Source organism: Corvus kubaryi, unplaced genomic scaffold (genome assembly GCF_017639235.1).
Source record: "Corvus kubaryi isolate FWS band 111438036 unplaced genomic scaffold, C.kubaryi_AGA036_p1.0 129, whole genome shotgun sequence".
Classification (NCBI taxonomy): domain Eukaryota; kingdom Metazoa; phylum Chordata; class Aves; order Passeriformes; family Corvidae; genus Corvus; species Corvus kubaryi.
Window position 1 is genome coordinate 1,414,242 of NW_024580664.1, and position 24,342 is coordinate 1,438,583.

The window sequence follows — 24,342 nt, forward strand, 5'->3', positions numbered from 1 at the left end:
CCATCCACTCTTTGCTCCTTTTGTTGTCATGCAGATATATCCCAGCCCTGACTGGTACTCCTGTGACCTGCTGATTTACTGCATCAACACCTTTTGCTTTCCCAGTGATACCATGGGTTTATTACTCCTTGGGACATAACTGTGGTTTCTTCCATGGGGTTTCATGTTTCTGATCCACCTTCTTCAGCACAAGGAAGGTGGCAGGGTCCTTTCCCTGCACATTTCTCCACAAACCTCACTTCTTCTGAGATTCCTTAGCAAAACCATTCAAGAGCAGCCAAGGTCTTTGTATTAAACAGCCTTTCAGAATCACCAGGATAACTTTAATGTTTGCTGCTCCTTGTCTTTCCCATCTCTTCTGCTGGTGCCAAATTGTTTGACCTTGTTGTGAACTGCAGTGCAAGCATGTCACAGCAGGTCTGTGTTCTGTGTATCTGCACAGAGCCCCAAACACCGCAGCTGATGCCTCAGGCACTGCTTGGCGAATGAAGTCTGTGATACTCGAAATGCACGTGAGCTGTGGCAGTGCCTGTGTGAGCCTGCTCTCTGCCGGGGCTGGCAGGCAGCGGGGTGTCATGGGCCCTGGAGTCAGCAGCTGGTAAGGGAGACCCTGGCTGCGACTGCCCTACGTGGGAATTTGTAGTTCTGGCCCAGTGGGGAGCACCAGAATACATGACCTGCTGTTACTACAGGGAGATGCAGATACTCTCTATCTTCTATCTTCTCTTTACATATTTTAAACTCTGGACAAAAGGATGGCCCAGTTCAGCAGAGCACCGAGGCAGTTGTTCTACGCAGCAAAGCACAAGTTTGCTTGCTAAGTGTGTACTCAAATTCCATTAAATGCTTTACTAAATAGGACTGATTTTGATAATTGGCATCAAGATTACTGGTGAGATTAACTCATTATGCCATATACTTTTTTCAAAACTGTCACATGTTCTTTTTTGGCATGATGAAAGTTATTCTGAATACAGAATAATTCACGTAATTCTTCATTGAAATGAAGATCTGCATGTGTTCCAACTCTTACCTCCCCTCCAGTTGTGCTTTAAGAATGCTGAGGGCAATCCCAGCAATTCTTGTGCATCATGGCACTGGAAGGAGGCACCTCTGAGTTGGGAAAAGCCTTGGATTCTAAGTTCTTGCCATTTTGGTTCTTTTCAAACAACTAGCTGTGCTCTCTGTGTCCCCCTGGGCACCCAGCCCATACACCTGCCTCTCCCTGCTCAGCCCATGCATTCTTGAAGCATGCTTCTTGAAGCCTCTTCCATTATGAAGAGGTGCCATCAGGGGACTAAACGTCCAAGGCCAGCAGTGATTCTTTCAGCTCCACACATGATTGCAGTAATGCTTCAAAAGCTGCAGTCAGGTCAAGGAATTGCTGCCCTTCAAAAGGCAAAAACTGATTCTGAAGGAGACTAGGTGATGGTGGCAGGCACCATGGTATTATTCTGTATGTTACAATGCATGAGTGTGGTTCAAATAAACAGTAACTGTGCATCTTGTTAAGCAAATAGAAATTAAATCAATTTACATATGAAAGAATATTAAATGTGCAAGTATCCAGTACTGACCACTGTGGGGCCAGGATGCAGGGCTGGATGGGCAGCTGCTGCTGACCATGCTGTATGTCTGAATTCACTGGGAAACAGAGCCAGTAGATGATGTGTAAGGCTTTAGGGGTGGAGAGTGCTGCATGGAGCTGTTAACTCTGAGCTGTGCATGATGGGGTGCTTTTTGTCTTGCAGACCCCCAGTGGATTATTGCTGACCCCCAGCCCATTGCTGTCTAGCATTCACTTCTGGAGCAGCCTCAGTCCTGTTGCTCCTCTGAGTCCTGCCAGGCTGCAGGGACCAAACACTCTGTTCCAGGTAGGTTTCCCAATGCACAGCTTTCATTGCTAAATGTGCACACATGGAAGAGACATTGGGGGAACATCTCCTCACATCATCCTGAAGCTTTTCAAACAGATCAAGAAAGTACGGGCATTACCGGGCACTTTTAACGAGAGGCCTACTTACTTGTACCCTCTTCCAGTCCTTGGCAGCACAGTCGGAACCTACACGGCAGCATCTGCTGCAGCAAGCACACACATATTTGTGTGAAGGAAAGAGAAATAAATGCTGGACCCCGGAGAGAACAGGTAACAGAGCTCTCAGAGTTGCAGGAAGAGAGTGCAGACCAGTCAGTGACCAGCCAGGAAAGGGCTGGAACACAGACTCTGGGAAAACCAAGACAGTTTGGGTCTCTCTCAGTGAGGTGGATATAGGTTTATCCTTTTGTCCTAATGAGCTACTTCTCACTCAGAAAGCAAGGCACTCTGAACCTAAAGGCTCCATTTCCAGTTCTCCTGCCAATTATCCATGTGTCCTCAAGCAAGGACATACCTCCGCGCATGACCTCGCCATATGTAATTGCAGAAAGGCAGCACTGTGTCCACTCTCTCCTGAGTATAGGCAGAGTAAAATTCTCAAAGTTTTATAGAGATGTGGTAAATACAAAAGTTATTAAGTAAGCCATGATGGCCACAGCACTCAGCTGCAGCATTTGCCTGAGGCTCAGGAAGAAGATGGTGGGGATGGTATTTGCAGCTCCAGCTGTAGCTGCTGCAAAACAGCTGATTCATTAAGTCACAGAAAAAATTATTTTGATCTGCTGATTGGCAAGAAGCACAGGAGCCCAACAGCCATCTGAAGAGTGCAAGGATACCCCTGGAATGAACTGCTGTGGATGGCCAGCACTAACAGAGGAGAAGGCTGCTGCTAGACAGGGACCCTGTGTTAGTCTGTGAACCTTCAGGGAGGCTGACTGCCCAAATCCAGGGCTGGGCTTTAGTTCAAGTAGTTGGTCAGGTACTGTCTGCACTGAGATAGTCAAGTCTTTCCACCTCCAGCTGCACATGGAGCTCAGGGCTCCTTATTTGTGTTTCAGATAAACTCAGTAATCCCTACTGGACCTTAGTTTTGCGCACATGGTTAGAAACAGCCAGACATTTCATCTGAGAAGTGCCTACACCAAGGCCTGGGATGAGCTCATATGGACACATGCTGGCCATTCCCTGGGGGAACTGAAAGTGAGGAGGGGCCCTAGCTTTCCCTTCTGAGAGACCCAAAGGACCTTATAAATTATGTTTGATTCAAGCCAAGGCCACGATGACAAGTTGTAGAGCACAAAGCCTTATTTTAACAGTAAATAGGAAATGAAAACCACAGCTGAGGCCCAGTCAGGCCCACTGAGAACTGATGGGTCAGCCAGTGTAGGCGCCAGGGCAGAGCTCTCCTCAGGCTGCCTGCACAGGCCAGCCCACACTCCATGCATACCCAGGGAAGAGCTTGTAATCAGGTTCAGTGTTTCAATGAATCTTGGCAGAAGTGATGGAAGCATTTCCTGAGGTTTGGTGTGGTTAAAGCAGAGGTATCAGCCAGTCCGGGCCACACCAGGAGCACGGTGCCAGACCCCCTGCAGCACCACGCTGCTCGGCCCGGCCTTACACGGAGTGGGGCAGACAGGAATCACCAACTACCATCTGATGGAAGAGTAAACTTGTTACGAGCACGTTATTACATGTGTGTGGAGGGGGTGGTTACCACAGTTGTCTGTCCAAGGACTGATCTGATAAGGGGTAAAAATACATCAGATGCTTAAAGTTCAGCTCTTGTCTCCCTCAAGCCAACAGAAACCCAGCACAGCTCATGGAGCTGGGCCTCGAGGCCAGATCAGTATCTACCACTGGGATAATTCCTGCCTCATGCTGCAGCAAGTTTATTCCACCTACTTGCTTTACTTTTTCTCAGGTCAGAAGTTAAGAACTAGTCAATACCCACCACTGCAGGCAAGGTGCTGTCATGATACCGTCATGAACTAGGAATATACAGCTTCTGTATTGAATAAGTTTTTTTGCACAGTACTTCAGAAGCAGCAGGTTAATCTAAATGACAATACATTGTGCTTTGCATGCTGAATGACCCAGCGTAGCTCATTTGTAGTTTCTGAGTGAATGCAGAAACTGTAATTACTTGAGAGTAATTTTCCCCATGCTTTGTACCCCCAGTTGTACTTTTTCTGCCCTAAAACTACATCTCAGCTTTCACTTTTGCCAGACTCTTTCCTGCATAAAAGACAGACAAAAAGGACGTACTGTAATTAATAGAATGTAGACTGAAGAACATTTTTGGAAGCAGAATGGATGGCAAAGACTGCTCTGTAGTGTTCACTTTCCCAGGATGATGATAAATGTATTATGTGAACTTTTATATATAAAGTGGCCAATAACAGATTTTTATATCCTCGTGCATTTACAAATTATTCAGGTTTTGTCCTCTATTTTGCATTCCTAATGGCTGATGGAAGCATTTGATATATGTCTTACTGTATAGACATCACAACTCTTGTAACCATCTGGAGCCATTTGCAAATGCTAAATCCATGTGCTTCTTGGGCTGAATGTTTTGAGATAAAGAATGATTTTTACCTTTTGGCCTCTTAACAGTTTCCAACTCTGCTAAATGGTCACATACCAGTGCCACTCCCCAGTCTGGACAGAGCCTCTTCACCAGTACTGCTTCCTCCAAATGCTCAGAAATCCTGATGATGCCTCATCACACCAAGGACGTATTGGTGGATTTAACACTTCATTCCTATGGGCTAGTTTTTCCTGTGTCACGAGAAGGACATTGTGAAACCCTTTATTACTTTGGTTTGCACTTTTCATTACATGGATAATCTACTTTTATTATGTTAGCATTTTTCAACAGTGTTTATATATAAAAGTATATATAAATCTGTTATGCATTAAATGAATTATAATTTTTTTATATCATAGCTCTCAAGTGTTGAACACTTCTGTTGTTGATGAAGTACTTTTCGTAATGGATTGCAACAATGTACCTAATAGGGATGTGAAGCTTCTTTTTAATCCCTTTTTCTGCATATTATGCATTGTGCTTGTGTAAACTATAACCGGCTGTGCCTTCTTTTGCATAAAGTCATGTAAATGATTTATATATTTTCTAGTATTAAGATAAAAAGTTGAAAGAAAAAAATTAGTATTGAACAGCCCTATGGTAGTATTTCAGTATTTTCTCCACAGCTAGGCCATATGATGCAGTGTATTAATGTAACTTTGTATTAAGTGCTTTCAAATTGTATAAAAATAGCCTTATAATTTTTCTTTGCTGAAGTGAAAAACGTAATCCATGTTACAGCCAGATGTAGTTCAGAGTAACAAAGCCACATTTATGCCCAAGTTCTTCTGCCAAATTGCAAATGGGAGGAACTGGGCTGTGTATGTTCATGACATGTTTCCAGCATTTGAGAGTACTTCTGTGGAAAAGGAGACATTGCTCACAATTTATTTGGCCTGTACTTCTCATGAACTGTCACCATTACAGCTGGAAAGAGTGCAGGTAATCTCTGTCCACCCAGGGAATGAGGATCATTCCTGATAACCTCCAGGTGCTTTATTCAGCTGTGCCAAGTGCCTTGTACTACTTCCCTGGAAAGACTATTGTAGCTACTCAAGCTCAGAAGGTCACATTTCCCCTTCCCCCAAAGCTGGAAAAGTTACAGGTCTGTAAATTGATGCCTGGTGCTTGCAAAGAGGCAGAGACTGTACATGTGGGATGTTTATGTATAAACAGATGAATTCTGGATGAAAAAACAGCACTGTGTTACTATATACTTGCAACTTGGACTTACTGGGTATGTCCTCTACCTTGAGGGGATGGCTTAGTCATCTAAATGTCAGGTTAGGATTAGGCCAGACTCCCTGGCACCACAGACTCTAATCCTGGCAGGGCTGATGCAAATCTTCAGTTTCCTGAGGTGGCTAAATTGGCTTGAATGCAGCTTTACTGTGTTGGTTTTTCAGATGAGACCTTAACAGCCAGCCCCAAATCTGATTCCTGTTTGTGACAGGTCATTCAAACTTCTACTTCGCTTTCTGGCCGAGCAGCTGGCCACAGTCCATTCTTTTTGAAATGTATGCAGTGAGTTGTCTGCTGATTTTCTGCTTGGATGCATTTCAGTGATGATGTGTGTAGTTATTTGTAAAGTGCTTTTGGATCCTTCAACCTGAAAGGTGCTAAATAAACATTTTATTAATGCAGCTCTGATGTTGAAAAGCCATTTTTGGGGCAGAGGTGGTTGACAAAAGACAGCAGGAATTTTCTTCAGGCTCCTGGGTGGCACAACCAAAAATGACTCATCAGTTCCACTTGCAGTGATACAAACCTGCTGTATCCATGTAAGTACCAGCTGATAAACACAGCAATTAAATGCCAGACATGAGGAGAACAAATGAAGCACCTGGGACATCATTTGCTCGACTCAGCATTTCAAGAGCTCAAGACGTGCCACCCCCGAGTCAAAAACAGAACATGAACCTATGCAAAATTTATGAGTGAATGCAAATTTTATACAAAGTAAAATCAGAATAGGTTGGAAGAAAGGGCAGTGTGTAACTGATGGGACTGGCGACGTTAGTGGAGATAAATCACACGGGCTCGCAGACCGAACATTTCTCTTCCCATGCATTCCTGCCAGGTACATGGAACAGTTTTCAATACCAAAGTTACAGAGAGGTAATTATTTCACACTACAGAGCTGACTCCTGCCTCATTTTAAAAAAACCTAAAAATTTAAAATGAATACCTACTTACACCTATAAGGCATGAACAGCAGCATTGGGTCTTGTCTTGTATGTGCCACTGTAGCTAATGGGAGAACCCGGCATCGAGACAGTGTTCCTCACTATGAGTTTAAAAAGTAAAGATGAAAACATACTAGTGTTGAATATTACACTGCAAAAAACCAGTTGACCATGAGAGGAGGGAGTATGTGACAGAGAAGAGCTTCTTGGAAGTACCCGGATTCCCATGATTTTTTTTTCCAAGGTTTTACTATTAATAAGGCAGAATTTTTTCTTCTCAAAAGGCTCAACACACCCACAGCTTCCCTCCAGCCCTTAAATGATTTTGGACTTTTTTTAAAGATAGTGGAAAGCAACAATTCTGGGACAAAATCCTATTTCAAAAAATTACTGGAAAGGATCTGGGAGAATCCAATAAAACAATGGAAGACACAGAAAGTGCAAAGGAGTGCTGTCTTCTCATCTTTGAGAGAATAAAAATAGCAAGAGAGCACATCTTCTGCTAGTTGACTTTTCAGTTGAAAAAAAATAGGCTGTCAAAATCTGCCTTCTAAATCAGTCAATAATGTGAAACAAAAAATTTTGCTTTTGGGAGGTATTTATGCAAATAAAGTCCAGCCTCTCAAGTCTAACACTTACATGAAACACTAGACTGTTGTGCCTTGTGCTTTGAAGACAATATTCTATTGGTAATCTACTGAATTTTATTAACAGGTATCTTTTTAACTGTAGAGAAAAATCAAATAAATGTTTTTAAATAAATACTGTGGAAGTGTCAGTGTTTCTGTGGCATGGAGAGCTTCCAAGCCAGCAATCCTGGGGAACAAAATGGGAGTTTATTCTCACTTCAGTATTCTTGGTAGTAACTGCAATTTGATCATACTTGGGGGATTTATTATAAGATTTGCACTTTATTCATGCTTCAGCAATACACAAGAAGTTCCCATTACTGTACAGAGTGGGTTATTATCAGACAGGCACGCACCCATCTTGAAATACCTACCAAAGAAGTGAAGAACTGTCACTAAGATTTCTGTTTAAAGGGGAGGTGGTCCTTTCAAGCAAGACCATAGGGTTAATTTTAACGTAACATCTCTGCATTAAGAGGCTGTGTGATCTCGTGCCTACAGGAAACATCTTCAGAAGCCATCATGACACCCAAATGAACTTAGAAAAGGCACAGTAAGTACAGGTAGTCTTTTATGTAAGGACATAACTATTCCCTTCTGATCTTCAGACTGTCTGTATATCCTGTAGGATAAACAAACACAGGCCTCAGATTTAAGCACATCCCTCCAAAGTCATCAGAAGACTACAACTTATTTTAAAATCTGTTTTAGCCCCGAACTGTAACTGCTCTTACCAATTAATGTGTGAGTGCTCTGCCTACACAGATAGAGACAAACCTATTTCTTGAGGGCAAAGAGACTGACAGCACGAGTGAGAAGCAGTATGAATTTATTTAAATGAAAAAAGCAGACTGAACCTCAAGCAAGGACTCTGGAGCAATCAGCAGCATGGCCTGCCTTGGGTGGGGGCTGTTATTTGAAGAAAGCATCCTAGAAGAGAGGATTCTAGGATACGTTGGAGTTCTTTTGTGAAAGATTCCCATCAGTTCACATTCACTCTGCAAGAAGTGCAAATGCATAAATGTAAACTTAATTATTCCTAACATGGCTCCAGGCCAGCTACCCCCTCCTGCAAATCACATAACAAGACAGTGAAAAAAGGAAAAAACAGTCTTTGAAAAAACAAACTCAGGGTGTGAAAGAGGAGGGGCAGGTGACAGCGCACACGCTGCCATGCAAAGCCTGCAGGGAGGTGCTCTGCAAGAGCACGCTGGAGAAGAGACAGGGAAGAGCATTTTCGCTGGTTTGCAATCCACAGCCGTGGTAATTCCATCAGCAGAAAGATCCCACTGCAACAAATGAAGGAATTTCATAGCTCTCTGGGGAAAAATGTGTTTCAAGGCAGGGCATCTGAGCCAAGTAAGACTTGTATTTCAATAGGAGGACCATGAAAGTGATGCACTCAGGCAGGCCTGCTTCTTGAGTGAGCTTGGAGGATGCAGCCAGCACAATAAATGAAGCAGTCATTTACCACAGTAGCATGTGTGTATGTCTGCATTCACAGTTTAAGTTTGCTCAAAAGTTACAGAACTTAAACGAGTCAAGGGATTTTAGAAAACATGCAAAAATAATCAGAAGTTGTTCACATTTTCCATTGACATCAATCTTACTCTGTTACTGAGAGAGGCACAGTACTGCCCAGTGAAAGTAACATACAAGAGATTAAAAAAACCAATCTGGAATAGCTGAACTCTAATCCCAGTTCTGAAAACAGGTTCCCACTATGGCTGAGAACAGGACTATGATTTCTGTGCAGCTGAACTCCACAGATGAAGAAGGTGCATGGTAGGAACTCCAAAGTCCATATATCTGCTTGGCTTTTATACTTTTCACAATCATCCCACCTGTACAGTCAGAGCTTACCTACAATGTTCCAACTGCTACACACCTCCTTTATATTTCACAATTTCACTTGTTGCCCTTGCCCATCTCCTAGACTGGTATGATATGGATACCGGTGAGACACAAGGATGTTGCTGAACAACACAAAGGCCAAATGGGAGCATTAAATCTCTAACAGCCCAACCTCTGAAAAAATAAAACCCCCAAACCGCATAAAGTAAGCATTCAAGTTCCTTCCCAAAATTAAAGCATTTCATAGAGATGTTACATTTGTTTTAAAGCCAAAATTTCTGAAGGTAAATAAGGTACTGAAATGTGCTAACAAGGTGCATGAATTATTTGAACTCTGCTCATTAGTGACCAGACAAAATGATCATGTCACAGACAAGGCAAGTTCTGAATTCTCTTCAGTGTCACAATGTGCTATAGCTCTGCATTTCCATACTCTGATTTGTTTGGATTTCTTTCAAGTCTGACCTTAATTCCGAGTATTTCCTGGGTTTATAATACTTAGCCTGGGGATATTTACAACATAGCTTTCATATATTTTGTCCTCAATAATGAAATTGTATTCTTAACCCTAATTCCATTTTAACATTGCTGAACAGAAACCATGTACCTTTATTGCATTGAAAAACTCATGCACAAACAACAAGCAAGCAGCCCCAAGAACGCTACCTTGCAGTTTTTCAAATGATTTGCAAATACAAAGTATGTTGATTCTTTAATAATTGTTTATTTTAACTTTTATTGCCCAATTCAGGGATACACTCTGGCTACTGAATGCTGTGGTAAAGCAGCACAAAAATAACACAGCCATGTTGAGATGCACATTCCACTAGAGCATTGCTGAGCTGTTGGTTTGCCCCTCTCCTCTCCCAACCCTGTCCTGTCAATTCCCATCCTCCACCCACCCTCTCCCCTTCAACCTTCACCTGCACGTGAATGCAACCACATCACCAGCACTTGCCTCTGTCCTGGCTTCCAGCCCACCTGACTCTGACACACACCTACACCCACACCTTGCCATCCCTACCCTGGGCTAGGTGGGACACATCAGGTATCATCTAAAAATAACTACTTAAAATCAGCCACGACTTGCAGGCCATTTCTCATTAACGGATTGCTCATCGTCAAGCAAAGGTGGTCATACCAAACACTGAAAGCCATCCACTTTCACCGACTCTCTGCTTGGTTTTTGCCACACTTGAGGTCTTCTCTCAAAAAGGCCAACACTCCTACAGTTCTTGGGGACAGTGAAACCAAGTCCGTAGTACCTGACTCTGCCAGACAGGAGGCAGAGCACCGAATTCCATAGAAAGGATGTCAGAGATGCCCAGCAACTTCAGACTTGCTGACTACTGCCCCAAAGAGGCAACTGCCACAGAACTGTCTCTGCTGATGCAGGAATTTCAGTAATAGACAATTTTTAAAAGCCCCAAACTGGCTTGACCACAGATGCCAAGTTTCTTAAATATGTTCTTTAAAGCTACCTCCTAACAAAGAACACAGATTCACTTGTAGGTCCTTAGAAAAAATTTCTTTATAAACAGACTGCTTTAATTTTATGGAAGATCTTTTCATCTGTAACAAAAAAGCTGAATTCCTACTTAAAATGGAACATCCTTTTGTTAGCTCCGGCTGATCCCTTTCTAAGTTTATTAATGCACTTCATTTTACCAGGTAAACCTTTAAGTCCTTTACTAATTAGTGTCACATTATTACCTGTTCTTTTATGACCTATGAAGTATTACTGTTCTAGAAATGCTAAATCCCACATTTATCCACAGTGAACATTTAGTCTACCTTCACTACTTCTGTAAAAAAAGGAGATGTTTTTCTGATACTTCTTTCTTCAACACTGTCACATCTACAATGTATTTCCTACAAAGTTAATTGGTATAAAATCTAGATCAGATCCATAGCAACTATAAAAAAATATATAATAACTATTTCAGGACAAGGTTTGTCATCAGTGCCAACTGTGCCTCTGCCACACATGTAGTGCTCACGCTGGGATCAGGGGAGCCCCGCGCCTGTGTCCGAGGCTCGTGTCATGCTCCCAGGCCGTGTGACACGCGGGGCTGGCTCACCAGCAGTGACACTCTGGACCACGCTACTGAGAAGGTCCCGAGCAGCCTCAGTCACGGATGAGTCACATCACTTTCACTGCCACTGCACTGAAGGAACTAAAGGAGCAGCCAAAGGTGACCCTGGGGGCTCCCACAACACACGGACCTTGCTAAACGCTGCCAACAATGCCCCAAGAACCGCAAGTTCACTTAGTCTGTATTTTTAACAACACAGGGCTTTTGTTATTATAAATTTCAAAACAAAACCAAAGAATTCCACATAATATTTATACTTTCAAAAGTACAATATTAATACAGGTCGGTCAGTTAGAAATAACAGCAGTTTGTTAGGTCTACAAGATTTAACGTAAAACCGGTTTACAAATGCTGAAAAGCAGTAGTGGTCCAATAGTCACCGTTACACATGAATTTCTCTCTTCCAGAAAATAAAATAAAAAAAAAAAATCCCAATTCAAATTTACTAGTATCAATGAAATATTAATAAAACACCCCCAAACATGCCACAATCACTATTCACAAATAAAGTTAAAATGAAATATACAAAAATTCACTTAATACTGTTAAATAACAATAAACTACGAGATTTCCTGAACAGAAATGGTAGGACCCCTGAACGTTTTACAGTGAATGTCAGGAAAAATTAAGTTACCTATGACTATTTTCATGGTATACCAGCCAAAGATTTACATGACCATTTCAAAATATACCAATAAAGATTTACAGTCTCTTTAAGATGCACTAAACAAATAGGTTCATAAAGGTGAACACAAATGCTTAAAAATACTGTAACCATCACCAAGGGTGTACTTATGATACTCACTGAGATGCATAAGCGTAGTAGTAATATGTTTACTATCTCTGGAAAACAGGTAACATCTAAGATCTGAAAAACTCTCTACGTTCCCATTGTAAAAGCTCTGTTAGCATAGTGAGTTCTTCTCAAGTACAAACTTGCATCTTTCCAGTTGATTTCAAGTGAATAATGCACAAATGGGAGACCAACAAGGTGGGAAAAGTGTGACATTATTCCCATGTTTGTGTAATTAGTTGTCCTGTTCCTCTGTAATAAGAAGTAAGCCAGGGTCCAACATCTACGAATTGTCTTTTTACTATTTGTATTTCTAAGTTAAAAACAAGGTAAAAAAGTTATTGTTTCTGCAGGCCCCATATGCACAATAATGTGCAAATATGTTATGCTGGAGTAAGCCTGACAAAATGTCCAGCCTCCATGCTCTAATTCATCAATAACTAACAGGATCTGAGAGCAAATCATAGTTACTTTTCACTTGTTTGAATCAACCTTCACACCATGTGCTTTTCAAAAATATAATATGCATTATAATTTTTCAACTATTTCAACACATACTTCCAATGTTAAATAAGGAATTAAGTGCCAAGAACTTAGAGCATTAAAGATGGCTCACCTATAGCCAAGCAAAGCTATGTTTACATTCCAGGAAACACTGCAGTTTAAGAAATACAAAAAAGCCCTGCAGCAGTAGAACATTTTATCAAGAGAAACAGATGCATTCACATATTAAAAGCCATTGCAACTTCTTCAGGCATGGAACTGTTGTGTTAACTATACAGACAGTAGTTATTTAGCAGCAATGATTCCGCAATAAATAATGCACTGTGTTTCTCAGTCCTGCACAAAAATTGCAGCTACAGTTACATCAACAGCTGTAACCTACTGGCTCTAGTGGCAGAGGAGACCTTAAAACCAACTGTACAAAAAATTGTCACACTGTGACAACAAATATAAAAACATAATTTGCAGGTTGGAAATAAAAAGACTCCACTGTTAAGAGGACAGTGTAGACAAACTGCGATTCCAAGTCCACCAAGAAAAAGCACTGCCTTCGGATCCGAGTCCTTGACCGACAGGATAGGCTTGGCCTTGACTCTGCACTGCCCCCTTTAGAAAAGCATGCTCTGCCTTCTGTTCTTCCCATGTCCTGCAACACAACACGGACCATGGTAAGAAACCGAAGCACTTGCACAACAGAGTATTAAGTTATTACCAAGATCTTTGTCCTACTTCAAGGCAACTCCCCTTGTGCTTCACCCAACATCAGCATCTTTCTTTTAACGGCGCTCACTGCATTGGTTTTTCACTTTGCCACCGTTCACCCCCACACGGTACTGGTTTGGAACTCCGAAAAGTTCTCACCTTCGCAGTCCCTGACCATCCCTTGTAAAACTCACATCTTTCTGTGCACTTAGCTTATATGTCTCTACAGGAATCTCAGTAAATCATTCTGGATTTTTGTGACACTATATTCACACAAACCAATTTAACAAAGCATTTTCAATTCCGAATGCCTCTGGCACAGCATTCTTTTAGCAAGCATGAGAAAAAATAAAGCTTTCCATACCGGTCTCTGGGTAAGTGGAATTTCTAAAGCCAGGATCTTTTTGCAATTGAATCTCTTTTAGACTGAATATTGAAACACCTGAAATGTAACAAAGAAATTAATTCATATACAAATGTAAAACTATGTTTTATTGATCAAAATTGTATTCTTAATTATATAGTTTAGATAAAAAATGTTTTCAATTCACAAATATATAAGTCTCTAGATATCAGACTTCTTTAATAGATTAGAGAGCTTTTCCTTACACCATGTACTTAGTTTTAATGCACTATCTTAACAACAGTCTGCTACTTTTCTACTCCTCTTACTTTCAGGCAGAGTGTGTATTCTTGTTCCAAGACTTCTGAAGTATGCATGTTTCATGGCCTCTTCTGCTGAAATTCTCTTCTTTGATTCATACTATTAATATAAAAGTATACAAGTGTGTTGGCTTCCATTAAAAATCTCTTTGCATCAAGTGATTTCATCAAAGGGAGAAAGAGTTCTATTTGCTCAATATTTCCCATAATTCACTAGGACAATTATTTTTCATTTCTTTCATTTCATACATGACAATCTAACGTTGTATCAGAATCAGTACTGCCAACATGTAACAAGATCACTAAAATAGTAAAAACAACTTCTGCAAATGGATGCAGGTCAAAACTACACCTACTCTTTATTTATAGATGGCACAATGATTAGATGTCTCCTGCTTGGCATCTGTGCAATTTTGGACAAGGCTGCAGACATTTAAAAGCTGCATACAAGCAAGTTACAGTGCTGCATCTACTCAAAGATGCAGGAGTTGGCCTTCCATCTTGCTTCCAGCTCCTTTTTTATACAGATTCAAAGATAAAACCCACATACCACTTCAGCTTTTGAATACAGTTGCAACATCAAGGAGTAATATTACACCTTAGGAACTCCTTCTTTAGTACTAAACTCAGCTTATCATTAAAGAAATCTAGCATTTTTAGATAAAAGTTTTGGTTTAATACCGTATTTCACAAGAGATTTAGTTTTTTCAGGGCTAATAGAATAATTCTATTTTTACAAAAGGTAGTAAGAGAAGAAATCGGTTCTGGGGGAAAAAAAAAAAAACAAGCATCAGTTCTTTAATTCTCACACTAGACTGGCTTCTTCCCACATCTTTCACCCACAACAGACTCAGCAGCACATTCCACTTTAAGATAGATCTAAATACTCTGGCTTCTAATACCTTTTGTATATAATATATTAAAACTTGAAACTTGCACTTTTATAAAGTAAAGCCACAAAGCACATCTTACTTGAAGGAACTTCGCTATCAATTCAATTCCTTCCGTGTCTAGCCTAAAAAGAAAAATATTTTAAAAAATTAAAACAGTTATGGAATTGTATTTATTAAAGTAAAACTGCAGAGGAGCTGACTTCATTAAATGATATCAAACCTGAAAATTATATCTAAACATGGAAATGCTTTCATCCAAACTACACTTATTCATGTTAATGTGAATACATGAGTCCTAATATCGAGGAACAAGACTATTTGGAAAACACTGGGGACACACAAATCCTTAGTTTGGATTGTCTTTTACTAGCTTGACATGGATCATTTATTTGAATTTTTTAAATTATTTCTTTTAAGCTTAATAATACTCATTTACTAGAGGGACACAATGTTAGACCTTCTTCTTCAAAGTCACCAACAAATGTCTTTGTTATTAAGTTTATTTATAATAACTGCACAGACCCTTCAACTTCATCATTATGGTTTTAAAATGATTACAGGAAACCTGGCCATTTTAACAAATGGCCTAGGCCTAGTATATAACCAGAAGAGAAGTAGTGTTTTTTGGGAAATGCTGTGTGAATTCTCCTACTATGGAGATATCATTAATCAGAGTTTATTGTTCCATAGGTCATTAAGGAGCTGTGGTACCTACAATGGTATTAGAGAAAGCAATCGCACAGTACCAGGTTCTGCTCTGCATTATCATCTGCCCACAGTTACACAACTGATGAATAGTTTTACACTATTCAGTAGCAGATTGTACTTGGAAATGCATTCCCACTTAGGAATATGCAAAGCCACAGGGATGCATATATTCTATTAATAAAACACAAAGTACCTTGGTGCATGGTTGATGAGAGGTTGTGGTTTATACTTAGGAAAGTTGTAGTTTCTAAATTCATCACTGGAAGAAATGCCTGGCCATGTTTCTTGACATGGAGTTCCTGCATTTAGAAGCAGTAACAAATTCAACTTAAAAAATGGAAACAAACAACATTGACATAAAAAAGCATTTAATCCTGTAATTTAAAGGAGAAAGGCAAAAAATCATTCAATAAGCCCATATTGTGCACCCTCAGCTGTACACTCAGCTGAATCATTTTTCATAACCTTGATTACAATGCAATATATAATACTGTTCTACAGTTCTCATACAAACACGGTGCATTAACATTAACATCGCTAAAAGTATCCATTTACCAAGAAGTCTGAAAATTAAGTGCAGTTCATCTTCAACAGTTGAACCAGGAAAAAGAGGCCTTCCTGATGCCATTTCAAAAAATATGCATCCGACGCCCCTTTATAAAGACAGAGAAAAAGATAAAGCAGCAATAACCCTGTAATTTCAGCTCATAAAGGCTTCTGGGATTTCTCTTCAATTAAAACAAATGATTGGTTGTTAGCCACGTCCTGCTATTAAAATATTTAGACAGATGTGTAGCAACAGAAGAGCTGTCAAAGTCTAAACAAAACTTGTGTCATAGCTACATTACATCCTCTTCCTTCACATGTTGCGTTAATCGATTTTATTAAAGTTCATGGTAAAATACCATGTTACCCTGTCATTAGGAAAAGGCAGCTGTTTTTTTCCCTAATACTGTGGGCCTAATGCTTGCTTACTCTGAGCAATAAAAAAGTACTCTGCATTTTCAGAGAGGAATAATAGCATCTTCCCAGTCTAACAGTCCTTTCCCTAAAAATCCAACTCAGTTGCAGCCTATAAAAATTCAAAGGTTGAGTATTTGAATGTTACTATTTAACAGCAAAGTTGACATTTTTTCAACTTGACTCAGAACAAAAATTTAAATTAGACAAAGCTATACAAACCACATGTCAATTTGAGTTGAATACTCTGAAGATCCAAGGAGAACATCAGGTGGTCTGTACCATAATGTGACAACTTCATTGGAATAGGTCTTTGTAGGAACAGACTTTGCTCTAGCCAATCCTTGATAAAAAGGGAAATGAAGAGTCATGTACAGCTTGCTGAAATCCTTTTTGTATGAAACTGAAAAACTATTTTAAAGACCTTATTATACTTGCTAAATATTGTCTCTTAATGTTATTTAAGGCCCTAATAAATAGATTTCTACAACTTGTGATTACCTTTTGGTATTTATGGCAATCTCATGGTCAGCATTTTTAAGCACGTAAATTCCATTAAATTGGTATAGCATTAGATCAATACGACAACTCCTTGCTGCAAAAACCTTCTACACTGTTTCTGGAAAACTACACTGCAAAAGGCAGAAGGCAAACAAATAACTAAATGATGGAAACAGACCAAATAAGTGTTGGATCAGCAGGGGTTTTCCATCCTAACACTGTCAATTTGTCAGCAATATCTTTAATAAAATTCAGGTCTATCATGTTAGATGCAATCTTCTGAGCAACTTCCATTCACACAGACGGGGTAAAATCAGAGGCACAGAGCACAACTTTCAAAGGATCTTCCAGACACAGGAGGAAACAGGAAAATGTGAATGCCCCACTCTTCTGTAAATCCCAAGGAATTTGGTGTATCACTGACAGCATAACACCTGACAATTTAGCACATGAACAAGCCCTTCCTCTCTCCTGTCATGGTTACCCTGCTTTAGAGTGACTGTGGGGTGTTAGAAGAAGCAATGTGAGCTCCACCTTAGGGATTTGACTAAGTATCAATTTCACAGGAAGCTTAAGACTACTTTCAAATTGCAAGTCGAGTGACAGTATTACCTATAGAGACTCTGATTATACCCTGTAAAAGACTGACTTTCATTTTCCATTTGAGAACAGCCAAATTCACTACAGACCCAAGGTACTCATTTCTCCTTTATAAGGCAAAATTAGTTTCCTTTGCTGAGACAAAAAGAAAGTTATTACAGAGTAATTTCAGGCCATACCGAAGTCTGCAAGCTTCAGTTCTCCTTTCTCATTAATTAGTAGATTTTGCGGCTTCAAATCTCGATGCAACACCTTTCTCCTATGACAGTATGCCAAACCACGAAGAATCTGATATAAAAATAGCTACAAAAGAGAACATTCATATAAATTAGACAAACAATGTTAATCTACAGATTACATGACTAGAACAGCCCATTTGGGCACTGGAGAGTTAAGTACTGAAAGTAGGACAAAATTACTTCTCAAAAAGTGAATTATTCTCCTTATGAGCAAATTCTGGACATCATCATTATTGTTCAAAGATTTAAAATCCTTTTATGCTAATGCACTGCTTTAACACCGTACTTTACAACAAAGACTTTAAGAGCAATTTGTTCGGTTTAACTGAAGAGGAACACAGGGCTGTTTATTTTTAAAGTAAGCATTTACCACTTCTCTTCCCCACACTAATGTCTTTAAAGATAACTGTCTCTGACTATATACTCAAGTTCCCTTCTGCCGCAGAGTCTCTTCTGAAAATGCAGCTCAGCAGCGTTTCTATCCAACTGTGCTAAACTACATAAAGAATGTCTTGGCAGGCTACTGGAAAAATACACATAGATTCACAAGCTTAGGGAAGATGGATAAATGGGTAAATGAGGATTATTAAAACAGCCCAACTGCCTCTGGTATTTACATTCATCCCCTCACCTTGACACACACAGGTTTATTTTAATCCTTTGGAATAGCAAGCCAAGCAACAACTTCAGTCATGCATATCAATCCGGCACATACATAGATATAAAAGTAGTATGGGGCGAAGAAAGGTTTAGCAGTGGGCAGCCAAGCAAGTTTCATGTATTGCTGCAAATACTCTGCAGTTTCTGTATGTATAAAGGGTCTGATCTTGAACATAGGACTTTTGGGTAGCCACTGCTGGCATTTACCACGCAGCAGTCCTCAGCACAGGTAATCAAATGTACAATGAAAAAATACAGAGCATTGCAGAAAACAATGTGACAAATTCATCATGTAACAGGACCTCTGAGGAAAAACACTAGAATGTTTTTACATGACCATGTTCTAACATATTGGTTTATTTTTGCACCAAGTGACACCACCAAATTCTTTTTCATAAACTGGACAAATACACAGCAGGTGTAGTTACATCCATCTGTTCTCAGTCTGCTGACATGGGATTCATCTGTGCTAGAAAAACAGGAACTGGGATTGATTTCTCTTTGCTTTCTTTTCTGAAGAGCAGAATGAGAAGCAACAAGTCTTGTTCCATCTACTCATGCCCATAATGTTGCAGGGGTAATCAGTCCCCAAGCTTTATTAGCAGGACTTCAATAGAAATCAACGGCCTTCCGTAGTGTACACTGGGACTGCAAGGATTAGTCAAGAATCCAAAGCAGATTGCTCTACAGAAATTGTGAAGCTTCACCACAGTTAGCAGGGATCCTTTTGGAAATGCACAGGACGCCATGTATTAGCTCAAAATTTTGGTTAAAACACTAATACCTGCAGAGATCACACATACCTTCATTTTGTCAAAACACAAAAACCTAAAATTAGCCAAGGAATGTGAGGGAAGTGATGACAGGGAGGTCTCTCAAATGTTAATGATGACTCAAACCCCCACAGTTATTAAAAGGTAAGCACCTAGAGCTACCACAGCTAAGCAGCTGTTCTGGTTTCCCAGTGCCAAAGGTATTGACCATTTAAATTTTCTCTTGGAGCACAGCTTAAACCATAGGCAAACAAGGAAAAACAGTTCCTCTGCTTAGCTCAGATTACCACAAGCAGATTCTGGCTTGTTCTCTAACTACACTTACTGTAAGAGTCAGGTTCTCACTCACAGCTTTTCAGCATTTTTTTTTTAAGCTTAAAGCACTGCTTAATAACTTGCAGATAATTAAAAACACAAGCATAATTATGATTTTTGGTTGTCTCTCTGAAGTAGAAACAGATTAAAGAATTTCCCTTTGCAGACTCTCAGAGGAACCAACAAAGTAGGTTATGGGCAGATGTCTTTCCCTAAAGATACTTGGCAACGGAATGAAAGGGAAAGCTCACCAAACAGTAACCAATATCTAGCCTGAGTACCAAATCATTTCACAACAGTACTGTACTCCGTTTGGTCTCTTCTAAAGCCCTAAGTATTAAAGAGTACAACGAGTTATGCCAGTTTTCCAAATAAAAGCCTGCTTCTTACAAGAGAAATAACACTCGACCCAGAGTTAGTTTCAGCAGGCCAGATTGGAAACTGAGTCACTTGACCTGGCCACAAGCATAGCTAAAAGAAAAAGCAAATTAGGCCTTAAGGAAAATTATTTCCATTTTCTTACTAACAGAAAGATGAAAATCACTAATTCTTAAATATATATTTTTAATTTCTTACTTGTGTGGTAGGCAGTGGCACCCAAAAACACATTCATGATTGAGGCTACATTTTCCTCAATGTCCATATATAAATTTGAGGATATACCAAACTACAGACTTAGTCAATGAGTATAAAATAATGGGAGGACAAGAAGAAGTCAAAGGAGTTAAGAATGTATTATTTTTAAGGAATTTTAAAATTTTAGATATGTAACTTCAAAGAGAATGAAAACATAAGAAGTTATATAATCTCTTTTCAATGTTTTAAATGCTTAAAACAAAAAGATACCATCCGGTGTCAAATGTAGCTAAGTCAGGCTAAAAAGGAAGTTAAATTTCTTTATTTTATTTTTAAAGAAACTAAACTATATAGCTCCTGATTATTTAGCTCTCTGAAATTCTTAGGACAAAGCTGGAAGGCAGTCACTGTCACTAAAACCACTCACCTTTACATTGTGCATACTCATGATGTTACCACAGTCATCCATGTACTGCTTCAGGTCCTTGTCCTATTAAAACACCATCATCACGGTTCAGTAAAATTATGGGCAACAAATTACATGAACATTACTTATCGTTGGAACTGAAATGATTATCAGAAAAATGAGATTTCTGCAAAAGGTATTAAATGATAAAAAACCCAAAAGCCTGGACACAAATACCCCTGGCTTTCCAGAGGATAGAAAGACCCATTTTCCAGCAAGCTGTACTGTCTCAGGCAACATTATTTGCTGTTGCCTTCTCCTCCATCTATGTGTGGCACAGTATTTTATAGAATTGGTATATTCTCCAATTACATTGAAAGTCAGCTATGTCACAACAGAAAAATATCATTGGAACTATAGTGTGATTACCATTTTATACAGTTAATGATTTTGGACAAGTAGACAGTTTGCTCAGGCAGACCACCACTATCTGCTATTAATGAAACTCTGAAATGATCACAACAGTATTTACTAATTTACAGCAATTTAAGAACTGAATACACTTTTCTCATTTTTAGCTGAAGGACTGTAGATGCAGGAGAAAATTCGAATAGTCCCAGTATTTTTAAAAAAAGTACAGAATTCTGTTGTGCTTCTGTTTCTTAGAAACAATAAATAAAATGTAAAGCTCACTAATTGTTTAAGCACTTACCAGGTATTCAAAAACAAGAGTCAAAGACTTGTCTGTGTGCACAATATCATGCAATGTAACAATATTTGCATGTTTCAGATCTTTTAATAATGACACTGCAAGAGAGAATAGGAAGAACAATAATAGTGCAAAACACATGAGGAGTAAATGCAATTTCTAGTTAAATTCACACATATAAACTATGTGAGTTTTTTTAATAAAAAAGCTATTTTTAAGAACATAATACTCATACAGATCAAGTTAATAAGAAAGGTATTTAATCAAAACACCAAACACCCACTTGAGTAACAAGCTTGTAAGTATTTCCTATACATTTCAGACAGAAGGAATTTTGTAAAATGTATTCTGAGTACCTGAAAGTTACTTACTAACAGCAGTCTAATTCAGTATTAAATCACCCACTGCATTTGAGATCACAATCACCCCCCATAAGGAAAATAAATTTGAAACAAAACTCTGAATATGTCTGGACTATAATTTTCCTCATCAATAGTAATAGCAATTTCACTAATGTCCTATGTAGCCTATATATTTCCAAGTACTGATGGTGATTTGGTCAAAAAGAAATCTAGAAGTATCTGAAATTCTAAGAATTAAGAAAAAAAGTTACCACCTTCTCTTATGGCTGTGCATGGTGCTCCCTCTTCATGTTCCAGGCGGATTTCTTTCAGAGCTACCAGATTCTCTGTCAATTTACTTCTCCCCTTATAAACTGTTGCATAAGTACCCTATAAAATGGAAAAAGAAGGGAACTTTTACAAGTTGTTCCTTCATCAAAACACTAGTTAAATAAAAAAACATAACTTCTGTCTGAGGATCTAATCGGTTCCATTTTGGATATGAACAGTTTTTACATTATATTCTTTTGACATATGTAAAAGCACAGAAATATTTTTTAAGCACAGGACTGAACTCACAAGGGATGTATATGCTTAGCAGTTCTGGAAATTACATGGAAACCTAAATACCACAGAGCTACCAAAGAAGTCAGATCAGGTATCATTAAGTTCACTAAGTTCACTGCTGGGATCATTTACACTCCTGAAAGCCTCTCTCTGACTATGGTTACCTAGCTTGGGTATCTCTATACTATGCTGCAGTTATGTTTCCAAAGGCTGCAGACACACTCTTCCACAACCTTAAAGAAAACATGTAACTCTTTTTGATAGCTTCTTGTCATCATTATGTATTTTTAGACAGCAAGAGATTCAAAACTCTAAAAGCATGTTAAATTAAGACAAAAAATCCTGACAAGTACGAAAAACTAATCCCTACAAATGCCAAGAAGCAGCAACGAAGGTACAGAAACTGCCCTAGATCATTACAATACTGTAAGACTCTGCAGAGGGATCTGGACAGGCTGGATCCATGGGCTGAGGACAATTTTATGAGGTTCAACAAGACCGAGTGCCAGGTTCTGCTCTTGGGTCACAACAACCCCATGCAGCACTATGGGCTTGGGGAAGAGTGACTGGAAAGATGCTCAGAAGGTAAGGACCCTGGGGTGCTGGCTGACAGCAGCTGAATATGAGCCAGCATGTGGCCAGGTGGCCAAAAGGCAATGACATCCTGGCCTGTGTCAGCAATAGTGTGGCCAGCAATTTCAGGGAAGTGACCGTCCCCCACTACTCAGCACTTGTGAGTCAACACCTCAAATCCTGTATCCAGTTCTGGGCCCCTCACTGCAAGAACGACATTGAGGTGCTGGAGTGTCCAGGGAAGGAGCTGGTGAAGAGTCTGGAGCACAAAGTCCTATGAGAAGCAGCTGAGGAAGCTGGGGGTGTTTAGCCTGAACAAAATGAAGTTCAGGGGGATCTTATCGCTCTCTACAGCTGCCTGAAAGGAGGCTGTAGCCAGGTGGGCGTCAGCCTCTTCTCCCAGGTAACAAGAGATAGGCAAACAGGAATAGGCTTGAAGTTGCATCAGGCAGGCTTAGATTTGGTAACAGGAAATTGAATTGTTTTAAATGAAGGACTGACTGCAATATTCACAGCAGAGATCCTGACCAGCCCTGCCTCCTCCTGCAATGTTCACTATATCCCATTTCAGTGCTCCTTGCCCATTTTCAATCCCATTGGTCAACCTCAATCAAACTGGACAGGAATGACACTCGGCCCCCCCTGAATTCCACTGTTTCTCTGGAAGTCAGAGGCTGAGTGGAGGGGGAAAGCCACATTGCCACCCCCCACAGAAGGATAGACAAAATCCAGTGTTACATACTTCACTTGGCAGCACCTGGCTGGCTGCCCAGCCCAGGTGTGCAGGCTTCTTTACCAGAACATGCATAGCTACTGCCTGTTCCTTAAAAGCACTGGTCTGTAGTCTATCGTGAGTGTTTCAACACCTAAGTCATGCCAGGAGGACACCAGACTTAACTATTCTTATCATCAGCAGAATGATTTTGTCTATGCAAAAAAAGCCAACCTATGTAAGAAGATCACAGCACATTTGCTAATGGAGTTTTGCTCCTCCCCAACTCTATGACAGTTTTCCTGCTTTTTTTTTCCTTTTGCTTATTATATTTGCATAAACATTTGTGTGGTTGTGACATTGTTACTCGTTGAATGTGTTCGATTTACTGAAAAGATAAATTCAACGGATATTTTGAAGGATATGGAAAATTTCAGTTAACACTTAGGCAAAATTTTAAACAGCGCATTGTCATCATTCCAAAAGAAAATTATACATACCTCTCCAAGCTTTTCTAACTTGATATAGGTTTCCATTTTTCCAAATCCAATTTCTGACTGCAATGAAAAGAAATGGCAAATTGATCACTAAAACCAAACACTTCATTTATACATCAGTTAATGAACAAGCTGAACTTCATTTATGAAAATTACCCAACAATACTTGACGAAAACGGCATGATTCTGGTATTTTAAGAACAAATTAGCACATTATGATATAAATGCATCCCAGCATCCAAGCCCAGTGCTCAGCCTGTTGGACAGTCTACTGTGTATCCTGCAGGGATTGTGAGCTGAGTTACACTTAGACCAAAACCTGACTTTAACCTAACGCCTACTTAGGTCTTCTCCACTCTTCTGATCTGATTACTACTAATGAGGTTGTTACAGCTTAAAGCACAAAAGTAATCTCAAAC

General features: G+C 39.6%; 2 protein-coding genes across 3 annotated transcripts in view; one reads left to right on the forward strand and one right to left on the reverse strand.

The window, feature by feature from the left end:
• Window positions 1–7,414, forward strand: part of ELK3 (ETS transcription factor ELK3) — a 37,188-nt gene extending 29,774 nt beyond the window's left edge. Inside the window, exons 4-5 of the mRNA XM_042026145.1 lie at window positions 1,752–1,874; window positions 4,493–7,414. Coding sequence (XP_041882079.1) covers window positions 1,752–1,874; window positions 4,493–4,591 — 222 coding nt within the window. The 3' untranslated portion in view covers window positions 4,592–7,414. The remainder of the gene's footprint in view (window positions 1–1,751; window positions 1,875–4,492) is intronic.
• Window positions 7,415–11,413: 3,999 nt separating this feature from the next.
• The window catches only part of CDK17 (cyclin dependent kinase 17), a 90,091-nt gene continuing 77,162 nt past the window's right edge, over window positions 11,414–24,342 (reverse strand). For both annotated transcript variants that reach the window (XM_042026131.1, XM_042026122.1), the window contains 12 exons: window positions 23,927–23,983; window positions 21,850–21,964; window positions 21,237–21,331; window positions 20,546–20,608; window positions 17,735–17,858; window positions 16,677–16,797; window positions 16,050–16,147; window positions 15,688–15,793; window positions 14,866–14,908; window positions 13,903–13,993; window positions 13,595–13,672; window positions 11,414–13,174 (listed from right to left, as the gene is read on the reverse strand). In XM_042026131.1, coding sequence (XP_041882065.1) covers window positions 13,137–13,174; window positions 13,595–13,672; window positions 13,903–13,993; window positions 14,866–14,908; window positions 15,688–15,793; window positions 16,050–16,147; window positions 16,677–16,797; window positions 17,735–17,858; window positions 20,546–20,608; window positions 21,237–21,331; window positions 21,850–21,964; window positions 23,927–23,983 — 1,029 coding nt within the window. In that variant the 3' untranslated portion in view covers window positions 11,414–13,136. The remainder of the gene's footprint in view (window positions 13,175–13,594; window positions 13,673–13,902; window positions 13,994–14,865; window positions 14,909–15,687; window positions 15,794–16,049; window positions 16,148–16,676; window positions 16,798–17,734; window positions 17,859–20,545; window positions 20,609–21,236; window positions 21,332–21,849; window positions 21,965–23,926; window positions 23,984–24,342) is intronic.